The 26,508-nt window shown below is 43.0% G+C and overlaps 1 protein-coding gene and 1 non-coding gene across 2 annotated transcripts; both read left to right on the top strand.

The window, feature by feature from the left end:
* The first annotated feature begins 1,161 nt into the window (after nt 1-1,161).
* Nucleotides 1,162-26,508, top strand: rp1l1a (rp1 like 1a). The gene is made up of 4 exons (XM_036542224.1): nt 1,162-1,229; nt 15,934-16,594; nt 19,050-19,227; nt 19,629-26,508. The coding sequence occupies exons 2-4, from the start codon at nt 15,953-15,955 to the stop codon at nt 26,330-26,332; spliced, it is 7,524 nt and encodes a 2,507-aa protein (XP_036398117.1). The 5' UTR covers nt 1,162-1,229; nt 15,934-15,952; the 3' UTR covers nt 26,333-26,508.
* On the top strand, nt 2,163-2,245 carry trnal-cag. The gene has a single exon. It is a non-coding gene; the product is annotated as a tRNA-Leu (tRNA).

Below are 26,508 nucleotides of genomic sequence, written 5' to 3'. Positions count from 1 at the left end.
ATTAAGAGAAATTGGGTAGACACTGTGTACTTTGCTTAGATGCTTTGGTGGGAGATAAACAGTGGGCTAATTAAAAGGACAGGAGCATTGCATAAATGGCAAGGTACTCAAAGGCAGAGAGATCCCCAAGAGACATTCATTTGCAATTCAAGATGTCTACATAAATATTCACTTGTCTGCCACCTTTCCTATCTTGCCTGATAGCATATGACAAGAATTATTAATAGGGGAGGTCTCAATGAGACTGCATCCTAGGAGACAAGCCACGTTTCTGTTAAAAAGATAATATCACGTTCATGTCATTTTATGATATCATTAACTATAAATGTTTTATATTCCAGTGACCCTGCATTCAGTAGCACAGGACTGAGCTGTACATTTGAAGGGGTGTTCGTTTCGTATGGCGAATGGATTAAAAAAAAATCCCCAGGTTAGCTCCAAAAGAGGTAGCTAATATTATTATTTTTTATGCCTAAAGCATGGCGATGTATTGTTGCCTTGAACCAGGGAAACACTGCATTCTAATCTTATGTCTGTTCAGGTCCGAACAGTCAGACACTTAATCCAACATACGTATCATGAGGGTCAGCTGTACACATTGCTCTGAGGAGCACTGACTGTGGGGCCACGTGGGGGGCGTGTGAGTGTCAGAATGACCCCCACGGTGAGTTTTCCCGAGACTGCGGGAGAAGAGCGAACAGGGTGAGAAACCTGTGAGTGTCATGCCAAGACTGATTGGAGCAATTAACATCTGCGATCTCAAAATGCAAGGGGCTCGTCCTCTTTCTGGGATATAAAATGTGTCTTTAATTAGCGTCAGGCATCAACAACATAGCGATGTTTTAATTTGCTAATGCGTTCCACATCTGTAAATTGAGGGACTCACTCTAACGCGATATTGCCGACTTTGTTCTGGCAACCCGCTTTTAACAGCAAACATGATACTGTGGTAGTCTTGTGATTACTGTTTCGGGTCACCTCACACAAACTCATGGATACATTGTTAAATGAGAGGGATAGGGAAACTGGTTTTGAGTCAGTTTTTGTATAAAACAACAGAATAGTACAATATTGGATCTCCGGTATTATTAGTAGTATTTTTAAGTAAAAAACACGGAATCGTGGCACTTTATAGCTACTGCGCAGACATATAAGCGGGGGCGATCTAACGTTTCAGCACTTGATTGCGTTGGTGGAAACTATGGGCTTTCAGAACTGGCTTAATTCAGGTAAATCCGCGAATGCTCCGCCTTTGTCTTATTTTTATGGAAACGGCTGGATAGAAAAGAAGGTATTTATCCTTTTAACGTTTTGCATTATTTATAGCCGTCAAATTCATCTGCTTCTGATTATTTCTGTCGATATGTTGGAACTTGTTGCATGTGCGAAGCAATAGTATCTAGTGTCCATTTTGCAAGCCAGTCTCCGTCCTGTGGTTTCTCATGCAATAGTGAGAAGTATTCGTATTTAAAAATGGCTATTCTTGTTTAGCTAGCTAGATGAATAGAATAAACAACTGTATAGCTAGCTAGTTAGTAACGACCATGCATTTAATACTAACTAATAATAGCAGGCGTTTTTGAAATAATAATAATTAGCTAATCATAATTAGCTGGATATGTGAACTAGATAGCATCAGAAGCTAGTATAGTTTGCTAAATGGATATGACGTTATGTTGATACCAAGAATTAACTAGCTAACGCTACCGGTACATTTTCATATTCTCTGGTATTGCAGCGCTTGCAACAGCTGTGTTGTTAAGGAAGCCAATTGTTTGTCGTTAAGGGCGTCCCGTTTCTTGGGCATAGACGGCTAGCTAGTGTAGCACGGTTAATATGCTCCTGATGGCTAGCATACGTTAGTTAGCTATCTGGCTGGGTGAGGTGGAAACTAATAATTTAGCTAACGCGAGTACAATTCCTTAAATACTTTTGGTTAAACCATTTTCGGTATTTCAATGGCTACTGTAGCTTGTCAGACCACATACATTAGCTAACTAGCTAAGTAGTTGTGCAGTGTTCCTGTTGAACAGTGTTGAAACATCAGATAGGTACCCATTACAGACTTCAAAACTAAAAATCGATGCGTACACAATTAATACACGATAAACATGTTACTGAAACTGAGAGTCTTAACCAGGGCTACCTACCGCTCTCTGTATGTCAGGATGGCCGAGCGGTCTAAGGCGCTGCGTTCAGGTCGCAGTCTCCCCTGGAGGCGTGGGTTCGAATCCCACTTCTGACAGTATCCTTTTGTGCGTGTGAACGTATCACATTGGTTCCAAAATTGTATGACTCTTTAACCATATGTCGTTTTGTATGTGTAATGTTGTATGGAAATCAGTATTATCAAAATAGTAAAAACAGTATAGTCTTGTAAATCTAATTTTTGTAATATATATATATTTTTTAAAGGCCAGCTTGTGAATACAATACGTTACTATACAGTTAATAATTTAAGGTAGCGTTTCTTCTTAAAGTCAGGGGTTTTTTTTTTAATTCAAAATCTGCTACTATCCTGTCATTTTCAAAAAGGCTGTTAAACTTCTCTGAGGATCTCTGGAGATAGTAGTGTGCACATTTATTTCATAAATCAATAGAATATTTGGAAAGATGTCCACCAGTACACTATCGCTGTTCAGGAACAAGGTTTGAGAACAGCATTTTTTTCTCCTCCAAAATCTTGTTTTCATTTTGTCTTCATTGCTGTATTTGCCTCCACTGCGGTGGTTGAAGAGTTAATTCCTGTTTGTGCAGATGGCGCAGGCCTGTGTAATCCTCTTTGCTATCAATCCTATTCCCCTCTCCATGTATGGACCCATTCACATGATGATTAGGCTGATTGACTGATTGGTGTCAGTATGGAGCAGACTCTGGCTGCCCTGCTCTGCTGGTGGATGTCTGTGCGTGCTAGCAGGCCTGACACAGACCTGTAAACACGGCGAGGCGGTGGCTGGCTTTCCCTTTCACCTGTGCGATTAAAACGGCCAGAAAGCATCTGCCTGCTCAGGCGGAGTCGTGTGTGGAACTAATTCAAGAAAGAACGGAGAGGAGGCAGGTCTGAGCTCTGCCTGGGTTTACGAGCAGCAGCTCCATACAGAGGACGCAGAGGGAAGAGGTGTCTGGAGAGACGCAGTGCTAGTGTTGCTAGAATGCACCTGCCTCCATTACGGTAAGCAGAGAAGCGTGTAAATGGAGACAAGGAGGAAGAGAATAGGGTAGATTGGGTTTTTTGTTAGAGGTGAAGCTGGGTAGGTTAGAGTAGTACGCCTGGTTTATTTCTCTGCATGATGTATCCGAGCATAACTCAGAATGAAAGATTTGATAGAGAATTCTTTTACTGTTCACTGGAAAAATAGTCTTATCTATCTTTCTGTTCCGCTGTCCATATATCATAAATTTCTTGATCTGTGTGAGTTGAAGGAATCTGGTCTTACTGAATATCTGCAGCCGTTTGACTGAAAGACGATATTTGATATTCTGAAGGATTGCAAGTTTAAGTGTTTCATTTGTAGAGAGAGATGACAATTCAAGGTAATCAACAAAGTTCAGCCATAACATCAGATATGTGGTGGCCTTCAATGTGATGTTATGAAAGCAGTTGTTTACCTGTAGGGGAGGGAGGCCCTGTGAGATTACAGGTGCAGATTCACCTCAAGCTTTGATGTGAAGGAGAGGCGGTCCATGCATGTGCAGTACAAGGTAAAGGGATTATTGTATTGGAATTGTAGGACTTCCAGTGTTTCCCCCTTAGATTTTTCATAGGTCTAGCAGGGGTTAGCTATACAGGGCCTTTTCCCACTCTTAGACACAACACTAGCATGCATGCACTCATACACACACACCCACGCACTCATTGCACATGCAAACACCACACGGCAGGAGTGTCACAATATTTATGAAGTCAGATATTTCTGTCAGTAATTTGCATTATTGTTTTGATAAATTAATAGAGCAGTTAAAATAATGAACAGTATAACAATAATTTGCATTTTATTTACTGTATTAAATGCAGAAGCTTCCCTGTGTGTTGATGTCCCTCCTACTTTATCGCTATGTTTGGATGGTTGCCATAATGAGGCTGATTAGGTTAACCTAGAATGAACCCTACATGCTAGGATAACCTATTTTCAACGATTGCTGCCTTGTTTGGAAAATCGTTATATTTGTATAAATTAATCAGTCTTTTTTACAGTGGACATTTTCCAGAGGATATCAAAAAACCTAAAAGGCTCATTGGAAAAAAGGGAAAATTGTTGTCAAGAGACTTCTGGAAAGCAATGGAATAAGATCAGTTTGTTGCATCAGTTCGAGTTTATGGGCATTATGGTCAACAGGGGATGGCATGCAGGGCTCAGGTAGGCCATGAGTGAGGACCTTGCATCCAACAGTAGACAGGGCAGGGATGTCATGTGTTTTACAGAGCAGCAATGGCCCAGGCATCTTGTTCATTGAAGAAAAAAAATAATAAAAATTGGTGGATTTATGGTCTGTTGTTGCAAGCATGCTTTATTTTCTTATTACTCTCTATTACTGCTAAGTAATAGACTCAAACACTGGTGTAAAGGACTGTTTTCTGAGTGATGACATAGCTGGTCATTTGGATGAGCAGACATGGGAGTCTTTTGGCTGTGAATGCTACTAGTCCTGTGCAATGGGAAGGAAAATACTGACTCTGGACCCAGTAATCTGAGCAGCAGTGGCTCTAGGAACAAATCAATCTGAGCAGCACTGACTCTGTGGACATGTTAGTCTGAGTAGCACTGACTCAGTGGATTTGAGCAGCACTGAGGGGCCATATGAGGGTATGACTGGCAGACTGACAGGGCTTATTTGGCGTGTGAAGGGCAAAGGGGATGAGGAACAACTAGCATATGCATGTCCATGGATAGCTGATCAAATATGTTTGATGGATCTCTCAAAGTGAGTTTGTAGTTTTCTGCAAATTTTGTGGTAGAAGGATTCTGTCAGGGCTCAGGCAAGGACTCAGTCGCGGACATGAGAGCTTCAGGTTCCGAAGGGCTTCTATTGAGAGTGTCAGGCAAAATCGCAAACCAGAACAGGCAGTGTCGTTAACAGGCAGGCAGTCCGTGGGCGAAACCAGGGCCGAAAACAGGAACAGGCAGGGTCAGGAACCAGGCAGGCAGGCAATCGGGGCAAGGCGACAAGCAGGAATCAGGTCAGGGAACAGGCTGGATCGTAACCAGTACTCACAGGCAGGAACCACAGCAGGACCAAAACAGGCACAAGACACTGCAACAAACTAGCAAACAAGACAGAAACAAGCAGGGAAGATATAGGGCTGGGCTGATAAGGGGATGGGAAACAGGTGTGCAGGCAGGCAGGTGGAGATGATCAGGTGGGCGGAGACAGGGCAGAGAGCGGGGCAGGGCTGGAACACAAGGACAAACAACAAACAAAAGCACATGGATCAAAATGACAGCTGGGGAGAATACAAAAAAAAAAAAAAACAGCTAGGGGGCCGGAGTACTGACAGTTTCGTCTGTTTATGTTTGTTACAAATGTGTTTAAAATTTGGAAAAACTAACTTTTGCATTAATAATGCAGCACATTTTTCTTTCAGTGAAAATTTGTTACATTTGTATAAGAGTACATGTAGTGATACCAAATTCCACATAGTTAAAGTTTCCAGTTCACTACAGCCTGTGATGGTAAGCAGAAACAGTGCTTTAAGATGGATTTCTTGCATATAGCAGAATGCTGTGTAAAAAAGCACTTAGGAAAGATTATGGTATGTGGTGGACTGTGTTGTAGCTTAATTTCTTGAGTCTGTGGGGCTTCAGACACACATGCCTGCACATGAAGACAAGCAGACTCTCTGGAGTCGTTAAAATGGGTGATTTATGTCGTACTGGTAGTTTGGTTTTGGTTTGTAATTCCACCCAAAGGAATGGGATGGTGATATGCACATTTACCATTGTTTTATTATAATGACAGAAATGGTGCACTTGCCTTTTTAAAAATACAAATTTTGTGTTTTCTCTGCTTATTTCTAATGTCAGGATTACTGTACCATCTTGCTTGCACAGCGTATGTGTTTATGGAGTGTTGCTGTTCAGTCCAGGAATTTTCTGGGTGGGGTCTGTGTTTACAGGAGCTTCTGGAAATGGCACATTATGTGGATCATATGAAAGCAGTTCACCATAACAGAGCTTAATCCAAAATTAGAAGTAATTTTAAGGATAGAAGCATTGGCAGGTTCTATTCAGATTCTTCCCTTCCATAGCTTGTGTTAATTTGTTTATTATGCTTATGTTTGCATGAGCACTTTGATGATGAATGCCTTATTTCGGCTTCCTGGGTACACAAGAGTGTGTGACAAATGGTGGCCCCTGAGCTTATGGCATGAAGAAATTAATGTATGAATATTGCAGAGGTTGTGTTTGAAAAAGTGCGTATGCAGGAGATGGTGAAACCTAAGAGACTTCAGTCCTGATTGAGGCAAGCAGATGTACCTGGCTGAGTGGCATGCAGATCCAGTTGGGTAGGTGGGCACCCAAAGGCAGAGTCAGCTTTCCTTCTAGTCTTAGGAATTTCAGAAGTGCCCCCCCCCCCCCCGAACCCTTGTTTCATGTTAATATATTCCTCTAAATTCGGAAGCGGGGGAGTAATTGCCCTATCCTTTACTTTAACGTGGGTTTGGTGCTTGGCAGCAAAACTGGTACAGTGGATTGTGCAGCTTGATTTTCAGCACCATTCAGGGGGCGCTGAAACATTGTCTTCAGTGTGTTAGTGCAGAATGCGTCTGGTGGTATCTAGAACATGGCACAGGAGAGCAGGTGTGCTGGTTTGAGCGGAGAACAGGGCCTCAGCAGGACCAACAGCTGTCAGCGGGTGTCGGAACATTAACAGAGCGTTGGGGGAACGTCGGTGGAGCGTTAGTGGAATGTGTGCCGGGGAAGGGCTGTGTCCCCGCTGGTGACTCACCCAAGACAATCCCCGCAAGCTCCTTACTGGAGAAGGCTGGTAGCAGGATTACAGCCACTGAACAAACACTTGCTTCGCCAATAAGGCCACTGATGCTGGCCAAAAGCTCCCTTCTCAGACCTGCTTTACTGTACTACTGCTGATTTTGATAGAAATTGATTGAGTGTGAGTAACGTTTTAACAGCAATCTGTTGACTGGTAGTGAGTTTTTTTTTTCCATACAGTGAAAGGAAGCTGTAGTCTGTAGCTGTATAACGTTCCTTAGTTTTTGCCATTATTCTCAAAACACATTCTTTCTTTAAATCTTTAAACTTCATTTCAGTTTTTAAGTTTTCCGTGGGAATTTTGGAAATGATCTTTTTTCATCCCGCACACATGAGCACACTATGTTCTCAGTCTGGATCAGGTTCACCTTTTAAATTATTAATGGAGCGTGACTCCTGATCATTAAGCAACCTACCAACCAACTAATCACTGGATTGTTTTTACTCACAAAGTTCCACGAACAAACATGTCCTGAGTTCTGATATCTTGGAGTGATTAGGTACCCTGTGACAATGATGTGGCATCAATGTACAGATCATGCTTTCATCACATACACACTGCGAAAAACGAAAGCGTCAAACTGCCTACCCAGAACTGCCGTTCAGGGATAAGTGCTGTCATGGATGAAGTAATATGTTGGTGGTACATGTGGTGATGAAATGTGTAAAATCTTATTTAAAGTTCCAAACCATAAGTGAAATATTTTAAAGTGTGTTTGTATTTGATCTGAACAGTATATTTCAGTGAAAGACAATAATAAACATTCAAAGGGAAAGAGCAGACACTATGCAAAAAAACTATTAATTCCCATAAATTCCTGAAAATTCCCATTATAGCCATAAATTCTCATCATTTGCAATGGCAATTTTTCCCATTTTGAAAAATTTCTGTAATTTTGCAACTGTTAAGTAGGCTAGGATGTCACAGATATTACCAGCAAAGTGTTACATCAGATGTTTTAATCTTGCAGCTACATTACTCTGAATGCTTCCCTGCATAAGACAAACTGATAGTACTACAATAACACTGCTGATATACAAATCATATATTAATAGTGTTATTGAATTTTAATCTTCCTTTAATTTATATGTAAATTACCTTTCCCTACTGTTTCAGAACAATTGAATGCTCCTCTACTGACCAGCAGAGGGCTCTGGTGTATTACTAGGGAGAATGCCATGATATCAGGGAAATGGATGACCCTTGAACACTAATGCGAAATTCATTGCTCTCTCTGGACCATCACATACTACACATGTAAACTACATACATTAGTTAAAATTGTTTAAATGAAAAAAAAAAAAACTAAAACAATCTAATAAACATCTAAAAGTGTTTCAAAGATTGTTTTCAGAACATTATATGACAAATTTCAAAACCATTGAAGTTTGCACCTTTGCAGTTTAACTGTTTGCTGACATACCGCTTTAATAGATTCATTCAGTAGTTCTTCAGTGCCTGAGTTACTGTACATTGAAAATGTTGGAAATGTTTGATAGATTTGCTTGGAAATAATGCTTGCCCAGTTTATGTGAGGTGATTTCACCGAAAATGTCTCGTGTAACTACATTTTCATATCATTACTTTTAGTAACAGATCTTTTTTGCAAACGTTGACTCATAGAAAGGAAGTTCTTAGGGTGTGTGAGTAACAGCATTTTTGTGTACCGCAAGTGGGAAGATACTTATTTTGGTACTAAATGGTAGCTGTTGAAATGATACACTATGTCACTTGTTTTGCATTGTAAAAGTGGGGAATGGTGGCAGTACTGCTTGTTAGTGAGGGTGTTTATAAATGGTTGTGTGCATATCAGGACAGGAATGCAGTACATCTGCGCATGTTATTATCAAGGTAGCTAGCTAGCCAGCAAGACTAATCCTTTGTAAGTCTTATTTGCTTGCTAGCTGGTTATGAACCTGAATAAATTTATAACCATATTACCTAGGTAGCATACTCAGGGTGGCTGTGGCAGTATTTGGAGTCAGATTAGCGTCTATGTTGTCGAATATATAAATGAAATGTCTGTGTGTGGTTTATTAATGGGATAAATGACACTGTTCATGAAGGTGATTGGCAAGATTGGCATGATCCATGTTGTTACAGGTGAAGAATGAAATCTTGTACTGAACACCTTTTCTTGATGGCAGAATGCAGCAAGTCTTGTCTTCATGCTAGAGAAGGTGTTTTAGAAGTTTTGTGAGGCCTGTTGAGAATATAGTGCTATATCAGTGCTGTTATTAGCCTTTTGGTGACATAGCTAGCCAGATAGCTTTCATGCACAAGCAATATGGCTGTCATCTTTTCTACTGTGGGGAGAAAGTGAATTGCAATTTCCTACAATGAACAGATGTGACTGTTGACTGCATGTGGGGAGAGACCAGTGGTGAGGAGGCAACATGAAAAATCAGAAGCTGAGAAAAAAGAAAAGGATGAAACTGAAAACAGCCTACATTTGGGCCTTTATTGTGTGGCCATATGGCATTTTGTTTAAATTTTCTGTGTTTGAAAGAAGTGAAATGGCATGCACATTAATGTTTGTAATGAGTCAAACTTGAGAGTCATTGTGGTTGTTTCTGCAGGAAACCCCACAGGGGGCCCTGCCAACATATGACTTGGCGGATGGCATACCTACTACCCCTCTATATGCCTATATGTATATAACATGATCACCAAAGCTTTGCAAACATACTGTATATTGAGGAAAAAGGACTTGACTCTAGACCAGTCTTCACAACACAGCGTCGCAGCACAGAGCACAGTATCACAGGACAAAGTGTAATATCTCCACAAGGAGCTCATTATCACAGGGTGGAGTGCAGTATCACAGCACGGAGCCCAGTATTGCAGTGTGGAGTGCAGTATCACAGTGTGGAGTGCAGTGTGGAGTGCAGTATCACAGCACGGAGCCCAGTATCACAGTGTGGAGCCCAGTATCACAACATGGAGCCCAGTATCGCAGTGTGGAGCGCAGTATCACAGCGTGGAGTGCAGTATCGCAGTGTGGTGTGCAGTATCACAGCATGGAGTGCAGTATCGCAGTGTGGTGTGCAGTATCACAGTGTGGAGTGCAGTATCACAGTGTGGAGTGCAGTATCGCAGTGTGGTGTGCAGTATCACAGCGTGGAGTGCAGTATCACAGTGTGGAGTGCAGTATCACAGCATGGAGTGCAGTATCACAGCGTGGAGTGCAGTATCACAGTGTGGAGTGCAGTATCGCAGCATAGAGCGCAGTATCACAGCATGGAGTGCAGTATTACAGTGTGGAGTGCAGTATCACAGTGTGGAGTGCAGTATCACAGCATGGAGTGCAGTATATCAGTGTGGAGTGCAGTATCACAGCATGGAGTGCAGTATATCAGTGTGGAGTGCAGTATCACAGCATGGAGTGCAGTATATCAGTGTGGAGTGCAGTATCACAGCATGGAGTGCAGTATATCAGTGTGGAGTGCAGTATCACAGCATGGAGTGCAGTATATCAGTGTGGAGTGCAGTATCACAGCATGGAGTGCAGTATATCAGTGTGGAGTGCAGTATCACAGCGTGGAGCGCAGTATCACAGTGTGGAGTGCAGTATCACAGCGTGGAGCGCAGTATCACGGTGTGGAGTGCAGTATTACAGTGTGGAGTGCAGTATCACGGTGTGGAGTGCAGTATTACAGCATGGAGCGCAGTATCACAGCGTGGAGCGCAGTATCACGGTGTGGAGTGCAGTATTACAGTGTGGAGTGCAGTATCACGGTGTGGAGTGCAGTATTTCAGCGTGGAGTGCAGTATCACGGTGTGGAGTGCAGTATCAGTATTGCAGGACAGAGCTCAGTAATACAGAGTGCAGATGGTCTGGTGGGAACGCTGTGACTCGGCAGGTATCAGCAGATGCTTGTGGGGAGGGTGCTCTAGCTTTTCTGGGATTACGGGATGCCGGCATCCTGGAAGACATGGAGAGATTCATCCCAGCGCTGTCCCATTCCACTTTGATTCTACAGCTACTAGAATACCAGAGAACATGTGATCTCTGTTAGTGTTCTATTCATTTTCATCATATTTGAGCATGGCCTTCAAATGGAATATTTACTAGGTTTATTTGCTTTTCAATTTCTATGTCTTGGCCATTAATATAATAATAAAACATAATAACAAGACTAAACATAATTAATATTATACTATTAATAATGAACAAATCCATTCATATCGAGGTGGTACATTGCAATTATTTTCCTTTCTGAACATTTTTTAGGATTGACAAGATTTTTTTTTTTGCGATTCCTTCCTTGAACAAAAGTGGTTGTGCTAAATAGTGCTTAATTAGGTTGATATATTTGTTGTTTTATAACAGGTATAGGAGGGTGACGGAAGGAAATCATGCATTTTAATTTTGCTTATACATGTATATATCACTTAACATGTTGATAAACAGAAAAAACTTGCATTACCAGTCAAAAATATTGTATATGTTAACTGTAGAGTCTGTGCCTCTGCCAGTGTTCGTATCTGCATACGTGTGTACACGTGTGAAAGTGTGTGTGTATGTGTGCTTGTCCATGTAAGTGCAGGAACGTGTGTGTGTGTGTGGGGGGGGGGGGGGGGGGGGTGCTTGTCCATGTAAGTGCATGTATGTGTGTATGTGCATTTTTGTGCAGACAGACGAGCCTTTGTGCTGTCCTCTCACAAAGGAGCAGGACTTCTCATGGGCTGGGGGTGTTTCTGCTCGTACCACTGGAAACTGTTTGTCTCCTTTCTGTGCAAAAGGCAGCAGTCCTGGTCATGTGTGTAACGCTCTCCCAGATTTTAGAGAAATCTTCATGTGATTAAAGGGGATTTTCATTCTATCCTTAGCCTCTTGAGGAGCTGATTAGTGGTTAGACCTTTCAGTGGAGGGCTTTTGAACTTAGCTAGCTTTGCCTGTGGATGCCTCACACTGTTGTTGCTGGGCTTGTTTCTTTGACAGTGGGTTTGTAAATTTTTTGCTCAGAAGTCAAAATTATTTTTGGGGTGTCTCAGTCACATTGGACCATGTACACAGACAGAGTGAGTACAGTTAAAAAATTTCAGCATTTGTTGCTAAGAACAGACTCTGAAACACAAGAATATTCAGCTTTAAGGTTGCAGGTTCTAAGTGTTGCAGAGAAGTCTTGTCCAGCTGTAAGGATAATTAACAAAGTTGGATCTCACTAGGTAAAAGTGTGTGCATTAAAGAACTGTGATTTTGTACATGGTTAAATTTAGATATTATATCAGTTGGGTGTATTGGTGTTTGATATGGCCTTGGAAAAGCTCCTGAAAACATGCTAAGGTTTGGAAAAGCACTGTATTACAGTGCAATTTTAAATAAATGGCTACATATGTGTATATACGTGTATAGTAAGACACCTGAAACTTAAATATTATGCTGTATGTATTATGAAGAACTAATTATGAATGGATTGTAGAAGGAAATGCAGTGTATTCAAATTTTGTAAAATTCAAAGCTTTTATTTCAGTGATGTCTCTATATATACTTTAATCTTTATCAGTGATGGATTAAGGTGCCAAACAAGGTCTAAGCAGAGGAAATGCAGTTTAGAACAGCCTGTAACCTGTGGACCTAAAAAGCACCCCTTTAATCCCTTTTGAGGCCTAGTTACAGGCCACCCATATTTCAGTCATGTATGTGCCTCCATTTTATTGGCAGAAATAGCCCTGTTTGTACAGAAATGAGTAACTATATAATAACTGACATACTATTTGTTGTGTAACCTAATTGCCATCTGAAACTGGATGTTTTTACTTGGTGAGGAGAAATTGTGATGAGACAGCGTTTCTCCAGTGGAATCCCTCATTTGCTGGATTGATGGATGGTGGATTTTAATCAATGAGTTGCTTTAATGAAAATGGTCTTACTCAAAGATATACTGTGATGACCGTTGCATTGGTAATACACAAATTTAGCTGAAACAGCTGCATACTTCTTCAAAAAACCATCAATCTCGTGGATGCCAGAGGAAGCTACAGTGGACTTCTAGGTGAACCCCATTACCAGACAGAAAAATTCACTTAGCACCAGTACCTGTTTGGAGGAAAGTGTGTGATTATTATATGTCAGGAATATGCAGTCTTCTGTGTAACTGGTTTTTCTCTGACGGTTCTCAGAGCGGCTGCAATCTTCAGCTCTCTATCAGAAGCAATGAATCGATGTATCCTCTGTTACACTAAACTCAGTGATTATATGAAGCTTGGAGGATGTGGTTTTGAGTTTCCTCCAACCACTTTCTGTCAGTTGGGTCTTTGAATGGCAGCCATGACACCCTTAAGCGAGATTAAATCACCTAATAAGCTTTGTTTATAGGTTATATTTGTGTGCAATAAAAGGGCACTGTCCTTCAAGAATCTCTAGAAATCCAGTCATACTGTTCCTCCATACTGTTCCTGGTCTCTCCTCTTTGCCAGAACTCAGGAAATGGCCTGGTCATACCGTTGTAGTGGTTAAAAGGATATTTTCCCATCTACATTACATTACATTACGTTACATCATTTAGCAGATGCTCTTACCCAGAGCGACTTATAAATAAGTGCATCTACGAAGTATGCCATGCAACTTCTTTGTCACAGTTCTGTTAAAATGTAAGGGGTACCACTTGTTTGCCACCAAACAGCTGCATGTTTACAGCATGTGCAGGAACATTGGTAATTCAGTCTGAATATCCAGGAGGCATCTGTAGATAAATAATGCACAACCTACTAAAACTGCAATTCTGGGACAAATGACAAATCTGTTTAATATTGTAACTTTACTTCAAAAGGCTAGCTGGAGCTTGGGAAAATATCAATAGTTATGTACAGTTATTGTGTGAGTATGAGTATCATTTGAGTGAGTATTTAAAATGAACTAGATGAAACTCTGGGAAGGTGTGTAGTACATGCAAAGCTAACACCATATCAGCAGCCCTTACAAGGTAGATTTATATGTGCTTTGTATGTCCAACCAAGGAATTTCCCTGGGTGCTGTTCTAACTGAACCACAAAAGAAAAGCAGCTAGCTGTGAATTTTTGTGACTATGCATCTTGTCTGTCTGTTTGCAAGAATTTAACTCAGAATTTAGTGCTGTCTGTATTTTAGCTCTTGCTCTGAGAGGTCTTTATCTTCTCTATAACCTAAACAACAGTTCTCCTACTCTGCTTCTACGCTACACTGCTGCTAATAACCCATCTCCTGGTGTCACTCACCCCTGGGGGATGAGCCCGATTCAGTTTATCCACAATGCCCTTTGTTCATCATAATCAGCTTCAGTGAATCTGTTTTTTCACCCCCAACATTGCAGTCATATAATTGATCCTGAAACCCACATTGCTGTATAAAAAGCAAAGGTATAACCCTTACATCTGCTATACAAAGCGCTTCGAGGTTAGAGGCCTGAGTTTTTGGTTCACCAGCACCTTCAACTGCAGGTCTGCTGAATAAGATCTCTCTGACCTCGTTTCACTCATAAATTTTATCTGGGTTCTCCTGTGTCTCTCACACATGTAAAGACACTGCCTGCTCGTTCAGGTGACTCTTTGAAATGTATTCGTTACAATGACCCGATTGGAGTTAAGTGCACAGACTGTAGTAGTCAGTTGTTCATTGAGCAGTTGTGCCTCACTGTTGGCACCAGATTTATTTACATACCTAAGATCTACCTAAGATCTACACCTAAGATTTACATACCTAAGTGTGTGTCAGTCCTGGCTTTTTAGAGGTATAGATATGCAGCATGTTTTCCAGAACAACTTTGATGTTTATGAACATGAAATAGAAGCACAGGATTAATCTGATGGCATGTCAGCATGTTAAACCCCAAACTTACAGTGAGACCCCCTTTGCACCCAACAGGGCCCTGAGGATTGGGGGTAGGGTGGGATGAAATGACTCGGTCAAAGCAATGATCACTTTATGTACTTGCTCTGAAGGAGAGCCCACAGGTCCCCCAAGTAACAGTCAGTCATTTCTTTGGGTTTTAGATAAAATGTTTAACCGATGACTGTGATTGTTCTGTGGATCAGTTAAACAAGGCTGAATGGAGAACAACTGTGGCAGGTTTGCAGGTCTTCAGGAGCTCTGGGATGATAAATGGCTGACATGGTTTCCAGCAACACATATTAATAAATCTGTAGCACGGCAGAATGATGGTGGTCTTCATGATGGATACTTTAACACTCATCTACATTAATATATCTTAATGCTTGCCAACTTATATCATAGCTGTTGTGACGTATGGCTTGCTAGTAATATCAGTGGTGCAAAGCAGGAATAATCAGTTATTTTTTGATTACCTTGGAAACCGTTCTGAAAGAAACTGAATTGTGTGCATGCATAAAAAACTGCCAAATCAAATATATCATCAGCTATCACACAAAACATTGAATAGCAGCAGGAGACTCAGGAGACAGGAGACTTTTCTAGAGAGATTTACAGAGATAAAAACACCATTCAGGTGGGGGTTGAGGAAATCTACTGCATGTTTTGGAGACCAAATTTAGGAAAATTCATTGTTTGCGTGTGAGAAACAGTGGTCATGACCTACTATTTCAAAAGACAACAATACTATGCAGTACAGTATATACAGTAATAGTGGCTAGCAGAAGTTTTGTGAAGTTTTGTGAGTACAGCACAAGGTTTATTACATTTTCATGTAAGCCTGAATACTTGGATGTGCACCATGGGCTGTAGGTTAGACACATTTTAATTTTACTGAAAATTTAATGTGTGGACATAGAAAAACCAGACCCTAATGGCTAATGAGTAGGTTACTCAGCAGGTGTTCAGGTGTTTGTCCATTTGTTCCTTTGCTGCAGTAAAATGACATTGCAATGTTAAATTATAAAGGTCACCATATTGGATACTGTTACATCCGTATTCATTTTGTTGATGAACCAGCAGGAACGTCACACGAGATGTTAAATACCGAATATGTTTTCCTCCTGCAGTGTGGAGTGAGAGTGCAGAATGCAGGCAGGTTCTCTGGGCTCTTCGAACCCCCACTCCCAGCTGCAGAATGAGACCCAGCCCCAGGCCCCGCAGCTGGTGAAACGCCCCTCCCATGTCACCTCTGCCACCCCAGCCAAGAAGATCACCTTCTTCAAGAGCGGCGATGTCCAGTTTGGCGGCGTGAGGATGGCCATCCACCGGCGGAGCTTCAAGTCCTTCAACGCCCTCCTGGACGACCTCTCCCAGAAGGTGCCTCTGCCGTTTGGCGTGCGGACCGTCACCACCCCGCGGGGGATCCACAGCATAAACTGCCTGGATCAGCTGGAGGATGGAGGCTGCTACCTCTGCTCCGACCGCCGGCCGGTCAAGCCCATCAACATGGAGGCGGCAGGGAAACGGCCGGCCGTGTGGCACCACAGCCAATCCCACAACATTCGCAGGAAGCCATCCCGCCCAGAGGACGGCCCTGCCCCACACTCTGGCCACCGGTACCACCGGCACCCCAGACGGATCGTGCTGGTGAAGAACAATGACCCAGCGGTACGAAGGTCCATCATTTTGAGCCGGCGAACGGCGAGGAGTCTTCGGGTCTTCATGGACGAGATCTCCGAGCTCATGCAGTGCCACATCAGGAAGCTGTACACTCTGGATGGCCGCAGGGTAAGTGCCTCTCCTCTGCTGTCAATGAGCTATACCTGAGCTACCTGGTTAACCTCTCACCTGACTACTGTCACCTCAATTACCTGGTTACCTTCACACCTTTTTACATCGTTGGAGTTACGTCGTTGCTTACTGTCACCTCAGATACCTGGTTACTTTCATGCCTTATTACTCATTTCAGTAACCTGGTTCCCGTTATTTGTAGGGTGGCACCAGGGCAGCATGCAGTAGCAGTATTAGCCTTCCCCATGGCTGTGGAAGTCCACATAGGGGCTTGTGAATGGTCACTGGGAGGGGGGTGGTTGCTCTGCAAGTGGCAAGCAGTCCCCGCCACTCAGGGTCTCTATGAATGAAGATGTCCATAAGCATGGTTAGGCTTGCGCTCAGCATTTTTACAGAATTCTCACACAAATATTAAAGTGTGAATTCAGAACCTCTGATTCAAGCATCATATCAAGAATTAAAGGAAAGGAGTCCACAAACCTTTTCCATTTCAGTGGCGAACAGCTAGGAGGCGGTTAGAGCTGTGACCTAAAAGATGTCTGAGCATGGCTTTGGCTAAGGAAGAAGGACAGCTGCTTGGGAGGAGCTGGTAGATCGATTAGGTGGAAAGGCTAAGTGGCTAAGTGGCTAAGGTATGGCAGAGAGAAATTCTGTTTGACTGGATTCCCTGTGTAGGTGGAAGTGAGGCAGTAGTTTTAATTGAGGCTTTGGCCCAAATTGGTCCAACTGAAAAATGTTGCTCTCATATTTGTGATATTTATTATAGCTGTTTTCTGCTGTTGTACTATATAATGATATAGAGTATGACAGGTTTGCCAGTCACTAAATTAGCAAGAAAATAAAATAAAACAGGGAGCAGTTGAATTTGATAGTCAAAGTTGGAGAGAATGTACTCTATGATTGGATTTACATATCCATATATCCATTACATACATATAGATGCATACCATTTATACATCCAAAAAGATACATTAATAAAACCATTTTGGTAATCTTGACTGGTCAGAGAGCAGTGTTTTGTTGCATGTGGCTAGGATGAAGGAGTCAGCACTGATTTGTTGTCATGCTGGTTTTTGAACCAATAACCTTCTGATGTCAAGGTGGACATTCTAACAACATGGTCACTGAGGTCTCAGAGACTAAATGACCATTTTGATTGTGGCATTTGAGGGACTTTGAAGGGGGCATTTTTATTAGCTGCTTGTGATCTATATTTTGTTACTATGTTTATGTTTCTGGAAGAAAGAAAATTATGCATTGGAGAAAGTTTTGGCTGAAAAAGTAAAATATGTAGGTAATGGTTAACATTAACATTATATAACAATATTTCATTTCTCATTCTGGTATTTCAGGGACAAGCTGTTTTATATAACTTGTGAAGTCTGAATGAAGTCCTCTTGCATAAATGTAGCAGCGTACTGTTAGTAAGATATGTGGTCAGCTCCTCTGTGGTATAGGGCAAATCCAATTAACAGAGTCTTACATGTACTGCCCTAAGAAAACAGGATATGATGTAATCTGCATCCTACCACCAGTCTCATTGGCCTTTTACTGTCCCTTTTTTACTGCCACAAGGGTCTGAAGCATGTTTACATTCACACATAGTTTAATATTAAATGCTGAGATCAATCCTTATATGAATGGCATTATTATATGATTTTTTCGGAATGTATGTTGTGTACACAGTGTTGCAGTTATACAATATATAAATGTGTTGGAGTGGGGATAGTTTTGCACAATAAATATAATTCCGTGTGACCTTTTGACTTCACAAAACGGCCCAGTAAAGGTGATGTGATGCAAATGAAGTGCAGGTGCTGGATCCCATTTAAGGCTGTGCTTAGATGCCTACTCTACGTGGCACACCGAAGTGTCTTATTGGTGCTGAAAGTTACGGCTACCTCTTTTTAAAAGATCCACCTCCTGTCACGTTGGTGTCTAAAAATAAAGTCCTGCCTAGTAATTGGTATGGATTTCAGCTTCTAAAGCCTGAAATGAAAACTTTATTCTTGTGTATTTTATGTGCACCAGGTTTTTCCAAAAATGTGCATTCATTACATAAGCCTTACTGCAAAAATAACTATTAATGAGTAACCAAATACCCCAATACTTGTTCACATTCCTGTTACCAACAAAGATCTTGAATGATAAACTCAAAATTACACAAAATTAGAACTGACAGAAATCGAATCGGAAATGAAAGTGTGAACAGTCTTACAAGGTAACTGAATGAACAAATCTTTGAGATTTCTTTGAGAATCTTTGTCTTTGAGACATAAACACATTAAGGCCAAAGACCATGAAAGAAACCCAGTGTAAGATTTTTAAGAAGTAAGTTATAAACGTTAAGTAAGTTTTTGTGACAAAGCTCAGGTCGAGCTAAGTGTGCATTACTACAGTAAAAGTTCAGAACCCCTGATGTACTGGATTTCACTATTTCCCTTTGTTTCAGATTGACAGCATCCAGAGCCTCGTGCAGTGTCCCAGTGTATTAGTATGTGTGGGACGAGAACCCTTCCGGCCCCTCCTTGTGGAGAGCTTGAGGAAAAGTTCAGATGAAAAGCTTCCAGGCCTGGGAACGAGGTCACGATCCAGCACCAACAGCGAGGGTCAGGACAGCAAGAAGAATGGTAGGTCTTTACAAGTGTATAGGATTAAACTAAAACATCTGCCCCCCCGCCATTTGTGCATTGATACATAATGATGTCATGGTTTATCAAGCTTGTAATATAAATAAATACTTCTTTATTTAACAAAAATAAGATACTAATTGATATTTTTGAATGAGAGCTCCATGAAAAATAGTCATATTCACCCTTTCAAGCAGAAGTGTACAGAATGAGCATGTTGTTAGGTATTAACTTTATTTGCAGGTTTGCAGGTTACAGCAGTGCTTTCCATATTGTAACAATTTCTCTTATAAGAACTTAGAGAGGCAGTGTGCCTGGTGGTAATTATTATTTTTCCACATAGCATCTTTAAATACAACGTATCTGTCTAATTCTTTCTTTCTTCTTTGTGTCAATTACAGTGAATTTTGGACTTGAGACAAAGAAGAGTATCATTCACCCAAGATGGGATTCCAGCAACAGGTCAACCAGGTTTTCCCTGTCCTCAGAAAAATCCTGTCACAATGGACTCAACATGTCTCCGGGCAACTCTGGCTGCGTTGGTTCTTGCCCCCATGCCAAAGAAAGGATGATGAACGATGACATTGAGAAAAGGGTACTTGTGAACAAGGATGGCAGCCTTTCAGTGGAAATGAAAGTGCGTTTCCGTCTGCTGAATGATGAGACACTTCAGTGGTCCACTGAGATTAAGAAATCTGCAGCAAATGTCAGCGACTGTTGTTCGGGAAAGGGAGACGAACCGTGCTTTCTTCCGCAAGGCAAATCAGAAAGCTGTTCGGAGCCAGAATCCGCTTCCCAGTGTGAAGCTGAACTCAGCCGAACGCACCTGGATGAATCGCACTGTCAGAACTGCTGCAATCACTGCCAAGAATATGACATTTGGAAGAACCCTATGCATGGGGACGTGGCAGCAGTCAGGGATATTAGATCCTGTTCCAGTTCCAGTGGATGCTCTCGTAAAATTGTATGTAAAAAGGAATCCGTGAACAGCATGCACACCATATCTCGATCTAGTGAGGAGTACACTGAGCATGTTGTTGAAAAAGCGACTTGCTTTCAACAGACGGTTGAGGACGGAGACACGAGAGTAGAGTACTGCACCATCAGTCGCTGCTGCAGCCGTAGTGGTGCATGTGCAGCATCTGCAACCTCCAAGAGCGGGACGTCAAATGAGGAACACTGTGAGGGCACTGACAATGACGATACCAGACCTCACACTGCTGGTTCGGTCGAATCTAAGGGCTCACATAAAGATCGAGTCAGTTTCAAAATCACCCAGGTATCAGAAGAACGTCCAGGTTCCGCAATTAGTAATTCTTCCAAGGTCTTGGAGTCACTTAAAGAGGACCTGGATGATGATGATGATGACCTTCCACCAAGTGTGTCCAGGGCGTCTTTACGGTCTCAGAAGCACAACGCAGAGGACTACAGGGCAGTTGAAAGTGTCACATCAAATGGTTCTGCCAATAACCCAGCTGCAATGTACCAGTTATTACCCAGGCCTCCAAGCAAAGCATCTGTGTGCTCTGCTTGCTCATTAAAGCTTCAGAGGGCCAGTAAGACTGTATCCCCATCACCAGATGTACTTGACGTTGAGGTGGCTCAGGAGGAGAGTGATGAAAGGGTAGATGGCACTACATCTGCTGCGCCTGCTGTCTCTGACATTTCTTCTGGATCCAGAAAATCCCACAGATGTCACTGTGGAGCAGCGTCTCCACAATCTGTTGCGTCAGAGATGCAGAATGGAGGTGTGGCAGAGGGTGAGGAGGAGAACAGAGCAGTCAGCACATTGTCAAAGTGTAGTGCAGCCTCAGAGGCATCTAGAAAATCTCAACAAAGTACAAGGGCCTCAAGGATATCCAGAAACTCACTTAAATGTCAACACTGTAATGGATGTGACAGGAAATCCACACCTGTATCTACAGCATCTAAGAGCCCTGCTCCTGTAGATTTTAATGAGGCAGAGGAAGAGGCTGGACCCAGATCAGTTAGCGTGGTGTCAGCCAGGACAAATACGTCCATGAAGTCCAACAGATCTGAATGCACTGCTTTGAAAGGAGCAGATACACCAGTGTCCGAGATCTCTGAAAAACAGGATGAAGAGAAGGCAAGAGACAGAGCTGTTAGCTCCATGTCAGTCAAATCAAATGCTTCGTCAAGCTCTGTGAGGTCCAAAAAGCATGTCTGCAATGTCTGTGGTAGGTCTACTGCAGGATCAAGGGCATCATGTAATCCTGGAGAGGATGGGATTGAAGGAGGAGCTGTTTCCACCTTGTCAGTCAAAACAAACACCTCTGCAAAATCAAGGTCTGGGGGACCATCAAATCCAGAATCAGTGGCATCAGAAAATGCCAATGGACAAGATCTTGAGGAAGCACCAGAGGACACAGAGGGGCGGGCAGCCAGTGCTGTGTCAGCTAACACACATGCATCAGCAGAACCCAGGAAGTCCCACTCATCAAGTTGTAATGTGTCAGAAAGGGCAGAAACTCCAAGGTCAAATATTTCAGAAAGTGCTGTTGATGAGAATGCAGAAGGACAAGTGGAGGAGACAAATGATAAAGCAGATAGTGTTGTGTCTGTCAGAACAAATGTGTCAGCAAAGTCAGGGAGATCAAAACAGTCTGAGGGCAATGTGTCTGAGAGAGCAGTTACACCAGAATTTGTAACATCAGATAATCCTTGTGATGAAGCAGCAGCACCAGAGGCAACCACAGAAAGAGCAGCTAGCAGTATGTCCAAAATCACAACAGCCTCTGCAAAATCAAAAGCATCTACAAAGTATCAGTGTGGTGCTTCTGAGGGAGGATCAGTTAAATCAGAGAAGGTTAAGAGTGGAGATACGGAAAGAACAACAAGTGCATTGTCAGCAAAAACGAGAGCTTCTGCAGTATCCAGAAACTCCAACAAATCTAAATGCAGTGCATCTGGAGGTGCAAGAACTCCAGAGTCAGTGGTCTCTGAGAGCCCCACTGGTGATAATGGACATGCAGAAAAAGCAGATAGCAGTGGAGCCAGAGCATCTACAAAGAGGGATAGTGCTGATAATGAATTAGAAGTGAATGACAGTAGGGCTTGTAGCACATTGTCTGTTGATACCAAAGCTTCCAGCCGGTCAAAGAAATCTGGTAAATGTGGTTGCGGAGCCTCAGAGAGAGGTGGAACGCCTGCATCAGACACAGCTGCTGAGACACAGGGGATGACCAGTGCCATGTCAGTAAGATCCAAAGTATCTGCTAAATCACAACACGGTGCTTCTGAGAGAGCCTTAACACCCACATCAACGGTAACCATTTCCATTGGACTGCCTGAGGAGCAGGCTGCAGGTGACATGGATGAAAGAGCTGGGAGTGCTGTATGTGAAAATTCACAGTGCTCAGTTCAATCCGTAAAGTTAAATAGCAAGTCTGACAGGAATACTGTGTTAGAGCCTGTGGAGGGGAACCATGACATTTCTGAGAGAGCGGCCTCTCCGGCTTCAACTGCCTCACTGATGCTCCCTGGCAGTGAGCCAGAGGTAGCAAGTATAAAGTCTGCGAGCACAATAAACTCCAGAAAACACAAACTGGAGCGCCATTTAAATGTTGATAATGACAGTATGCCCTCAGTTATGTCAAAATCGTCTGCCAGCACTACAAAGAAAAAATCCCCAGCTAAGCATTCTCGACCTGCCAGTAAAGTGTCCAGTGTGTCAATATGTGTTCAGAAGGACACTGCACATGAGGACGCTGAAAAGTCATGTAATGGAATGCAAAATGGAGACATGACCCTGTCAGATCAGGATGAGAAAGCTTCAAGCATCTGCTCCAAATGCCTATCAAAAGCTACAGCAGATGATGCCATTTCAACTGCCACATCAACGCCTGCTTCAAGTGCCTCAGCACGCTCTGCATCAGGAAAATCAGACATCAAAGATCAGGTCACCACAGCAGCAAAAGGAAGACCAAAAAACAATCTGTGTAATGGTTCCCCGCATTTGCAAGTAAAAAGGCAAACAAGGAAGTCTGAAACCGGAAGCGACAAGAGGAGTGTTAACTCCCTAAAGACAAAGTCAAGTATGAAGGCTCCTAAAACCGATTTAAAAGTTGAGGGAACAGCAAGCCTGAATTCCAATTCACAGCACTGTCCAAGTCCACCGAAAGGGACTCCTAAGAAAAGACCCAACTTATTGCTCGGTGCCTCAGGTGACAGTATCTTGTCTCACTCGCTCTCTGCAGCAGATCTGCTTAGGGAAAATGCTGCCAATACAAGACCGGCTACTGGAAGATCAAAGTCCAGCGTCTCTAGCAAGACATGCAATGGTGTTCTTGAAGCAAAGGACAGGGGCACGAGTATAAAGGACAATAAAAGTGACAGGTCAAGTAAATGCAGACACAAGAAAAGTGACGGCTCACAGCAAAAGCAGGAAGGTGAAATTTCAGGCATACTGCCCTGTAGTTTACCAAATGCGTCTCCGACAGAGGTTGTGAATGAATGGTTGAAAAAAATACCATCAGATGGTTCTATGTATGAAATGGGTGATGACTATCAGGAGAATTGTGAGGGAACAGAAATTCAGCAGAGTCAGGCTGAATCTGTGGTGGAGCAGAAGGAATCGATGGAATTGACTGATGACGTAGGTAAAGGTGAGGGGCTAAACGAAGAGGAAAATGAGCACCATGAGGAAGCTGAGCAGGCAAAAGAGGAAAATGATGAGTCCTGCACTGAAGAACCAACAGAGCCAAAGCTCCCAGATGCTGAGGACCTATATGCTTCTGATCCTAAATGTCCCAAAACAGAGACCTTACCAAAGAACTGTCATTCCTCAGTTCAGGTAATGAAGATCCTGTTGAGCTCCAAACTCAATCGATGTAACAGTCTACCCGAAGTGTCCCCGGTATATGGGAGAAAGCTCAGCTCCTCAGCCCAAGGCCTGTTGGACTGCCTTGCCCAACTTCAGCTTGTGGGCTTAGGTCCTGCAGGTATTGAAGGTAACAACAAGAAGTATCAGGAGGTGATGAACATCCTGCAGTCTCTCTGGCTGTCTGAGCCCTCGGACAGTCAGCAGGCAAAGCACAAGAACAATTTCAAAAACCATCACAAGGAAGATGATGAATATAACCCCAGGTCTTCCTCTGGAGTAGATGTTAGCAGTAGTTCAGCAGGCTCTGGCAAGAGCCTGTGCGCTGTGGATCAGGTGCAGAAAATGGGGTCAGCACAGGGAAGAGTTACACCAGTTATGGAACAGGATACACAGCAGGAGTTACAGGAGGAACCTGAAGTGAATGAAGGAAAGGAGGGCTCTCCAGTCTCCTCACCCAAACCAGCACTAGATGAAGAAGTACCGGATGAAATTTCTGACGTAGCCACTCCAGACATTGCCAGTCGAGTGCAGGGCAGTCCATCGAATGAAGAAGCAGAGATTGATAAAAAGAAGTGTAATGAAGAAGAGGGCCCGGCTTCAGATGAAATAATCAGAAGCAATGAAATTCCGGATGTAATAGAAGCACCTTCCTCATCAAATAAGAGCTCTGGGAATGACAGCAATGATTTAAAGTCATCGGGTCAAAAGGATGTAAATTCTGGGACACCTCCATTTGTGGAAAAAGCACAATTGACCAAAAGAGTTTCCCAAGACCCAGATCCCGTTTGGGTGTTGAACTTATTAAGAAAAATAGAGAAGCAATTTATGACCCACTATGTTAATGCAATGACAGAGTTTAAAGTACGGTGGGATTTGGATGACAGTGTCATGCTTGATACTATGATAAATGAACTGAGAGATGAGGTTCAGAAAAGGATACAAGCAAGCATTGACAGAGAACTGAAGAAAATACAGAGCAGAGCCGGGAGAAGTCCGAGGCCACCCATGCAAAACATGTCGAGAGAGTCAACACTGCAAACCGAACAGCGGCGTCGACGCCTGAAGGTCATGCGCAACAAATCCATTAATCCCTCCGTCTCGATAAGCGAAGGGAACTTCACTGCCACTGTAACTGATTATAGTGACCAGCGCAGCGAGGATGAATACTGCCCCTGTGACACTTGCATGAAGAAGAAAATGGCATCCAGAGTTGTGGAGCCTGAATTCGTACAGCCGGCTCCTGTGCTAATGGCTTTCGATCTCAGGAAAATCCTTCAAATGAAACAGCAACCTGCGAACAATCAGAAAGTGCAAGAAAAAACTGATGAGGCCAAAGGCAATGGAAACCAGGATGAAAATGAAAACCTAGAGGCAGTGGATGAAGAGGCTGAAGAGGAGAATGAGGAAGAGGAACAGGGACGTGATGCTAAAGCAGCTAATGAGGAAGCACAAACAGAAAAGGAGGAGGAAAACAAGGTGGCCAATGAGCAGGACATGCTAGAGGAGACAGCTGAAGATGACTGTGCTGTTGAGGAGGTGGAGGGGGGCGGTGCTGTAGAACAGGGGTGTGATTCAGAAGTAGCAGAAAATGAAGAATTAGTTGAGAGTCAAAATGAAGACACCAGGGGAGATGATGGTGATCACACTGCTGAAGCTGGCGAGAACTGTGAGGAAGTTGATGCGGCTGAGGAGGGCAGTACAGTGGAGGAGGGTGAAGCAAATGAAGGGGCGGAGGAGGGAAATGAGGCCTTTGAAACATCTGAAACAGGTGAAGTCAACACGGCTGACAAGGGAGAATCGACAGGAGACGAAGCAGCAGAAACAGCTGAAGATGCTGCTGATAATCAGGTTTCAAAGGAGGACAATGAGGCAGAAGGAGAAGCTCAATCAAACAAAGGGGAAAATCCTGGAGAAGAGAAGGAGGATGTAGAGCAGGAAGTGCCTGAAGGAGAGTCTGCTGGAGCTGAGGCAGAGGGCAATGAGGAAGGCTGCACCCAAAGCCAAGATGCTGAAGCAGAGGAGGAGGATGTGGATAAAACTGCTACAGAGGACAAGGATGGGGCAGTGGAAGAGGAAGATGCTACTGCAGCAGATGATCACAAACAGGGTACTGATGAGGAAGACAGAGAAAAATCAGGGCAAGACGGGGAAGAGGAATCTGAAAATCAGCTGGCTCGACAGATGACTAAATCCTCTATTATGTCCCAGCAAGGATCAGTGGATGATTCCGTAGAGCTAGAGACAGAGGCTGGGAATACATAAGGTTCCTATGGAATCTCAAGAATGTGTCCAGCTTCCTCATAGGAGGAGGATTAAGGGACTTGGTGCTCTGGCACTGAGGCACCCCCAAATGGACAACTTGTCAGCAAGCTCATAGCCAGGCATCTGGTTACTCCACTGAAAAAAATCTACCAGATCCACCAAATCCAGAAAGCCAA

This window comes from Megalops cyprinoides, chromosome 12 (genome assembly GCF_013368585.1).
Source record: "Megalops cyprinoides isolate fMegCyp1 chromosome 12, fMegCyp1.pri, whole genome shotgun sequence".
Classification (NCBI taxonomy): Eukaryota; Metazoa; Chordata; class Actinopteri; order Elopiformes; family Megalopidae; genus Megalops; species Megalops cyprinoides.
The sequence above is the reverse complement of the archived record's forward strand: the minus strand, read 5'-3'. Positions and strand labels throughout refer to the sequence as shown.